We start from the raw sequence: 8,455 nt of genomic DNA on the forward strand, positions 1-8,455 counted from the left end.
TGACCCGGTCGAGCTCAGTGACGTGTTGCTCCCGAATTGGTCCTGCAACGAGGATTGCACCGACAGACTACGGTCCTGGTGCTTCACTTTGTGGGGGGAGAGCTTTCCGGGGTCGACACTGGTCGGGTCTGCCTGCAACAAACTCTCTGGTTAAGAGGCTTTCGGGATGGGGCGAAGAAAGGGTGGATGAAAGGGTGGAGGGATCGTGTCTACGATAGTTGTTCTTGTGGTTGTGATTCGGGGGGTGTTTCGAGGTGTGAGTTGCGACCCTTTCGTTATGGGAACGCGTGTCGCAGCGCCATCTCGCGGCCGAGACTTGAAGCTGTATCTTCGTCCAATGTAAACCAATGTAATTTGGTTAAACAAGCTTAAACTCTTTTGATTTTTAGAAGATGGATAGATTCGAAGATAGAAGAATATAATTTTAAGTGTATTTTTCTTAATTATGGATAATATATGACGTTCTCCGTATCGAAAGGGTGGTATAAGTTTTGTGAAGTTTTTTATATTGATATATTAAATTGTGATGGAAAGTATATTGTGGTTATTTATCTGTATCGTAAATTTAATAGGAAAGAAGGTGTTCATTTTTCAAAGAATGAATTCAGGAAACATTTATTTATTTAAAAGGAGCTAACAAGAGCTAATCGAAATATATACTACATGTGCAATAAGGGGAAAAGTTTTCCTTTCAACATATGTGTATAAAGTATAAAATATAAAATGATATATATAATTAATAATATATTAGAGATGTGAGTATGCCAAGGTTTAAAAACAAAGAGTGATACACTCTTACACTGTCCACAATGTGTCAATATATTCAAGATTATTAGATTTATAAGGAATACGTCAAGTGAATAATATTCTAATTATTTCACAATATTATTCTGAACAATGTAAATAGTACATCAATGTGATATATCGTTAAACATAAAAAATATATATATATATATATTAATGATTAATATTAAATGTTAAATAAAATAATAATAAAATATTAATTATTAATAAACGATAAAAATAAAATAAAATATTTTTATACAAGGATAAAAAGAATTTCTAAATAAGAAGTATACATTTAATTTTTTAGATAAATTAATAAAAAATTTCGAAACATTCAAAAAAAAAGTTCTCAATTATTACACACTATATCGCATATATATACATAATGAATTTTTCAATCAAATTTTTAAACAATTTGCACTCTCTTCCGCATGCTTCGACAAGAGACACAAACAAGTACATGTGTGTATTATATATACATATCAAAGGGGACAAGAAGAATCATAAATGCATATTCATACTTGAATTATTCCCGACCATAATTTCTCGTCGTTCTTGGGTTAGCTTTCTAGGGATATATAACGAAACGTTATATATCGAACGAAATAACTTTGAACTGAGAGCATACTACCTTCGTGGAGAATGTACATTTTTTTATCTCATTTCGCTAGAAATTCGCAAACTACGATCCTCTGCACTAAAAGTGCTGCTTGTAACAGTGTCAATCTCGTCAAATATCAGACTAATAATGATATTATATGTATATTTTTTCAAATGTAATAATAATAATTTTGCAACTAATTCTGTCTGCGACATTCCTAATGAAAGGCACAAATGACTTCGTATTAGGTAAAAATTATAGAATATATCTAGGCTTCTACTCTGAATACTTGGAATTTTGATTAGTAGAAATAGAGAGAAAAAGAGAACGAGAAGTGAGAATGTGTTAGCATTTAATTCCATTGTTATTTCTGAAACAACACGCACCTGATAGGCCAACGCGTTCACTATGATCCCCGAAGGTACCAGGCCCAGAGGGTGAACCTCCCTCATAAGCACGTTTGCAGGAATCTTGTGAAATTGAATGTACTCCAGAAAGTTGCCTATCACGTCCTTCAGATCTTGATTCTGGTTGCTGTCGCAGTATTTCTTGCTCCACATCAAGGCCGCCTATGAGTATATTTTGACGAACTCTTAATAACAATCCAATCTTTCAGAACAGAAACTATGATTTTAATAATATCGAATGTAATATTTACTTGAAATTTGGTAAATTCATCGGCACGTAACTCTTCCCTAGCGAGGATTAAACGGACTACATGCTGAGGAAGAAGGGTGAACGAGCCTAGATTCAACACTTCATTGCCATGTTCGTCGACGAATTCAAATACCTGTAAATAAAATATATTTGTAATATTTTTAAGAATATTCCTTAAATTAACCTATTATTTTCTTTTAGGGTCTTGTTGAACGAAGAAGAAGAGAAAAGTTTCAAAAAATTTTATACATTTTTGCGATCTCACCTTATGAACCAAGGATTTTGTACATTTGTACTGAATGTATCGTTCAGCTGACGCCAATAAAGCGCACACCGTGTCCACTGTTATACAACATTGCACAAATCCTGTGCAAGCTTTCCTCAGTTGTTCTAATCCGTAATAATCAGCTGCGTTCATCAATCCTTTAAAATGAAATTGTTGATACGTCAAGGCAATATTTATTAATAATTGAATTATAGTCGTCAAAGAAAAGAGGTCGAAACTTTTTTTTCAATATTATTTTAATTAACAATATTTGTAAAGCACGTACCCAATAATGTTCTAGGCTGCAATGTCACACATCCGGTATGAATGTATTCGATCAGCTGGCGAAACACATCAGGTTCAAATTCCTCGATGATCACCGTATGATGCTGATTCGGCTATGATTCATCAAATAAAATTTCATATTTATAACAATGAAAACATCGTATCACGAATTTGAGAATTGAAAATTCATGCTAAGCGATTATCTCTGTGTACATAGTGATGGATATACTTTCAACCTGAAGATTAAACAATTCGATGATTAAATTTTTTTTTTTGTAAGACAAATTCTTAAATAATTCTAAAAAACCATCTCGTCAATGATTTCTTAATAATCAGATCGTCCATCACTATTCGCTTAAGCATCGATGAAGAATTGAAAAATCGAAATATTGAAATCGCAAAAATTTCATATAGGTGCACACTCTTTATAGGCGAACTACTGTGCTTTTATAGTTTCATGACTGCACGACGAATTGTGAGATGCAGAATCAAATCGTGCCCTCCTCTATTAAAGAGGATTATGATTGCGATCGTGCGTGTCTACAGCTATTGCAAATTTGCCTGTATATACTATACTATAGTATATAAGAAAGATACGATCTTTGAAACCGTGTAGTCACTTCAAGACTTGCATGCCGACTGAAAGAGATAGACTGGAATCACAAATGCTTCATCGATATATATATAGATTCAATTGTGTTGGATGCATTGTAATTTCTAAATAATTAATCGTACACGAGGATACTAGATTGATAAATATAATTTGATTGTTATCAATTTGTTTTAATATTGCAATATTTTGTATACTTAAACAATTTAGAATATTATATTTATTTAAAAAAAATAATAGGATTGAAAATTTCGAAGTAATATTTTATCTCAAATAATTTTGATTCAATTTCATAATTTGAGAGAAATTTTTAATTATCTTTGAAGAATCTAAACATAACCGTTGATTATTAATATAAAAATATCAGTTGAGGTTTATTTATTAAAGTTATGAGCAATTGCTACACGAAGCTTGTTAGACGAAGCAAGATATAGTTAGAGTGAGATAGCTATATTTTTAGTTTCAAGCTACGCCACGGCATGGCGCTCCGTGTCATTCTATCTTCATCTCGCTTCATCTAATGCAAACTTCAATAGATATCTATACTAGTATAGTTACTTATAGTTTAATAAATAAGCCAAATTTTTGATTAGAAACTTTTGTACTTGTTTTGATCCTTAGAATTCAAATATTCCATGAATATATTAATAATATAATTCTTTAAAATTATAAATAATCCTTTCTTAAAGTTTTTTTTAAAAGAGTTAATCTGGTATCCAAAGATAATAAATCCATAGTCTATCTCTTTAAATACAGTAAAATATAATTTCTATATTTTTTAATAAATAATATAGCATTAATATTGTGATAATTTGAAACCTAAGTCATATAAATATTATTATAACAATTTTAAATGTACATAAATATTAATTAAATTCTAAATAATTTTTTTGAAATAATCATATCGATTTTGTTAACTTCACAACTAATTACATTGATTTCACAATATCAATGCGTAAATATTCCATGCAATCGATACTCCAGGATAACTCCTTCGTCGCGAGATCTCGCTCTAAAAATTCTACTATAAACCATACATCGAGAAATAGTGAAAAAAAAAATAGACCAATCCATCTGACCAATTCTTTAAATTATTTAGGATCGTCGTTATCCAGGATCCTTCTCCTTATTTTTATTAGAGATCATGAAAGAAAGAGAACTGAGAAAGAAAGAGAGAGTAGTTTGGCGAGCATTAGAGTGAAAGAGAAAGGCCGAGGAAAGAAATCGACAAGTAAAAAAAGAAAAAAAAAAAAGGAGGATGCAAAATCGTATAGAGAAGTGGCGATAAAATAATACCTCTTGTATGGGAGCCAACTGCTGCGCGAACCCTGACCGCTACACGGCACACAACAAACGCACACTTACTATTTCTATCATTTTAACGACTGTATTTGAACACGGTATGTATAAATATTTTTCAAGTTGTCAATATTTTTGTGAGATGCATAAATTTATATGCAGAATATCCTATAAATAATTTTAGTATCCAAAAAATTGCAATTTCAAAATTATTTAATCGCACGCAATTATTTCAATGCGTGCGATTTACTTATATTTCGATATTAAACTAGTAATGGTTAAAATTATACAGGTATCTCTATTTACTTGTATAATTGCATTGAATAATGGAGAATAATAGAGAATATTAATGAAAGAAGATATTAATACATGACGATATTACATTATAATAAAAGAAACTTAATTACGTAGAAATTTATTACCAAGAAATAAAATTGCGTGTTCAACAAAATGAAATTTTCAATAATATCTCGTTTCATATCTACGTTTTTTCCATTATTCAATATAATGGACATAAATAATAACATAATATAACAGAATATAAGTAGTAATTATATATAGTAGTCATTTTGTTAAGGATATAGTTAAATATAGATGTAACTAAAATATTTAAAATCAATTTTCTTGAAAATATAGTGTCGCGTTAAAAAATTATATTCCATTTTTTTCACATGTCAATGTCAATATTTTAACTATAAAGCATATTAAATATAAAACACTTTCTATAATATAACCAATATCAATAGAAGAATTCATAAATCCAATGTTTTTCACTTTTAAAATATAAATTTTCAAGAATCAAAGTTTATCAATCAAATATTTAATTTTCAACATGACAAGATATGGATACTCGTAGGTGTATTCCACTCCACGTGTAATATTTCAAAGTTCACTGCCCACACTGTTGTCTGCTCGATTCGAATTTCAATTTGATTTGACATTTCTGCCTTCGAATAGCCAACATCGATACTGTTTATTAAAGAATAGCAAAAGTACAAATAAAGTGATGTTTCCGCAATGATTGCGATTACCTGTTGCGCTGCATTCTGTAGATTCAACAACGGTTCCGAGCTTCTCTTTAGAAACAGGCGGATTTTATTCTCTTTCGGTGCCGGTTCTTTTTTACGCTGTGGACTTGGCGCCTGGTAAAACATTTTCTGAAAAACTCTGGAAAAAAAAACGAAGAATTTGCGTGAATTTCGTCATTGAATTTAAAGATTTGTAGAATTTTTAGAGATTAAAGAATTTTCCTTGAAATCGTTGAAAATCTTAGAGTTTTTAAAATTCTTAAAATTTTTGAAGAATCGTAGACATGTCAAAGATTTTTAAAATTTTTACAAATTTTAGAATTCTCTCTTAACTTTGAGAATTTTCAAATTTGACTATTGAATGAATAAATGGAATAAATTATTATTATTTGAAATAATACACGATACGAACCTACTTCTGGCCGCTAAAACAGCCTTCACAGCGCAAATAGGTTCTTTGGTATCACCGACGAGGAAGGTCACGTCGCATAGTTCCGGCATACTTGCCAGAAACTTCATATCCTCGGCCAAGCCGGCCTTATTCTCGAAAATCGAATAATCCGACTCGTCGGCCACCTCTGACCCTGAAGCCTCCGGCATCGAGCTCGTATTTTCCTGGAAAAAATTTCATGTAGTACGAATCCAATTCGAAAATCATTATTTCGATTCAATTTTCCTCTTAAAATTTATTTGTCAGAAAAAGGAAAACAACTATAGAAAGGAAAAAGAAGTTCAAAGAAGAGATAGAAAAAATAAATTTTTGGAACGCATTATTTGATTTTTTGAGATGTCTATAAAATGATAATATTCTATATTATGTCTATATTGTCTATATATTATGTCTATAAAATGATAATATTCTATAAAATGACATTTTATAAAATATATTTTATAAAATAAAATATCTTAGAACGATATAATTTAGATTTATAGGGTGTATTAAAATTTATTTAAACTCAGAAAAATAGATGAGTTTTAAATGTTAGGTAGGATATATTTGGAAGGCTGCCTGAAAGTTTGAAGCATATTTTAAACTTTGAAGTCGATAAACAAGGCTTTATCCAACGCTTGATAGACTTTAGTTCCGTGTACCTTGCATTTATTATATTTCATTATATTTTATTATTTATAACACCTTTTATTTTTTTATTTTTTTGATTAAAATATTATAAGTAAAATCTAAAATTAAAGAATTATTTTCAAATGTTACTCGATTAATATCTTATCGCATATTAAAAACGATAATTAACCATACAATTAATAATTGAATGCTTTCTAATTAGAAATTTTGCAGAAATTATTCACTGAAATTTAATTCACTGAAATTTCGTTGAATTCTCATTTAATGCTCTAAAAAATTCCAACCATTTATGCCATTTATTTCAATATTAGTAAAATTTACATATACATATGAACGAATATTATGTGCAAATAATTAGATCAAATATCTTTCATATTAATCGATTTTTATCATTCTCATTAAACATTATCCAAAATTTATTTCATTTTTGAATGAAAGATTATTACTAATTTTATTATTGCAATTTCTGGAAAATTTTATTTAATAATTATTACTTTCCTAACAATATTTTACCTTCTCGAATCTTCAAAAAAGAAAATAAATTTCTCTCCAAAGAAAAAAAAAAGTTTAAAAAAAAAGAGAAGAATTTATAATTGACACAACAAGCATATGAATTCGTAATTCTTTCTCTTATTTATAAATAAACAATAAATCTAAAATATAATAACTTTTTTTTATCGACGACTCCTCCAAGAAATACGCAGATACGAGGAGTCGTTAAAGCTAAGGTTAATCGACGAATTCTCGCATGAATGGGTTCAAATGCAAACCGATACAGCGTTAAGTTGCCGAAGAAAAAGGCGACGAACACGCTTTAACGGACGAAATCCACTTTCGCTTATCCGATAGGCAAATCTGCAAATCCGTCGATAAATCACCCCCTGACGAAAGACTTAACTACCCTTCCGTGTAACGAGACCTGTTATCTACGATGTAGTTAACCTACTTGCATCAACAGACCCGTTTAATCCACGTCCCACGCCGTCGATATTATACTTTCGTCCGACCTTTAACCAATGAAAATTATTTACGCGATGTAGATATTCAGACACGCGAAATTTAATTGACATCTTGATAGATGGGGACGTGGACGAAGATTTTTAAGAAAAATAATTCTTTATTTCTGATTTTTAAATTAATATTGAGAAAGAGAGTTTAGATTCGACGAATGTAATTGAAATATTCATAGGGATGATTTTTAGAAATTAAATATAACGACTGACTAAAAATAATGGAAAGACAAATATGGATATTGTGAAATAAGAATTCAAAAGCTTACTAAATTAATAAGAAAAATACGTAAATAAAAGTTCTATTATTACTTAATATAATTTCTCACTCATTGCAAATCTCAAGCATTTTCAAGCATCATCATAAATGTAAATCATCACAAATCTTCTTACACACGATTTAAAAACGACACAGGACAAATACAATTTTCCCTTTTTCCTAGTCCCGGAAAATCATGAAAATGTCACGAGAAAAGGAAAATCGGATTTTCCCTTCCACTATCTCCGATCAAGGATATCCAACAGAACAAAATATCCACCAATACAAAGGAAAAATCGAATTTTCCACGGAGCAAGAAACAGCCCCTGCCTTCATTAAAGGGCGCGTAAATTGCATCATCTCGGCCCAGCCAAACAACCAACCATCTCACCCCCGACCAGGAAACCGGTACCCCGCTCGGAGTCAGCTTTTAAATTACCTGTTGCTCGAATCCCGGAGCCCCCTCGCTCGCCGGCCCGCTTTTGCCTCGAAAAAACACTTTTACCTCACTTCCTCCTTTCTACGATCACGCATAATCCACCATACACGCTCGATTTTCAATCTTCCTTCTCTC

The 8,455-nt window shown here is 30.7% G+C and overlaps 1 protein-coding gene across 2 annotated transcripts in view; it reads right to left on the bottom strand.

Moving 5' to 3' along the window:
- Nucleotides 1–8,455, bottom strand: part of LOC102674786 (intersectin-1-like) — a 10,101-nt gene extending 1,646 nt beyond the window's left edge. Inside the window, exons 1-9 of one of the 2 annotated variants that reach the window (XM_006614507.2) lie at nt 8,321–8,455; nt 5,944–6,146; nt 5,535–5,670; nt 4,501–4,539; nt 2,596–2,707; nt 2,310–2,467; nt 2,046–2,177; nt 1,774–1,956; nt 1–132 (exon numbers count right to left, since the gene is read on the bottom strand). In XM_006614507.2, the coding sequence (XP_006614570.2) occupies nt 1–132; nt 1,774–1,956; nt 2,046–2,177; nt 2,310–2,467; nt 2,596–2,707; nt 4,501–4,539; nt 5,535–5,670; nt 5,944–6,131 (1,080 nt within the window). In that variant the 5' untranslated portion in view covers nt 6,132–6,146; nt 8,321–8,455. The remainder of the gene's footprint in view (nt 133–1,773; nt 1,957–2,045; nt 2,178–2,309; nt 2,468–2,595; nt 2,708–4,500; nt 4,540–5,534; nt 5,671–5,943; nt 6,147–8,320) is intronic. The other variant, XM_006614508.2, reaches the window with a different exon arrangement.

This window comes from Apis dorsata, unplaced genomic scaffold (assembly GCF_000469605.1).
Source record: "Apis dorsata unplaced genomic scaffold, Apis dorsata 1.3 scaffold_188, whole genome shotgun sequence".
Classification (NCBI taxonomy): domain Eukaryota; kingdom Metazoa; phylum Arthropoda; class Insecta; order Hymenoptera; family Apidae; genus Apis; species Apis dorsata.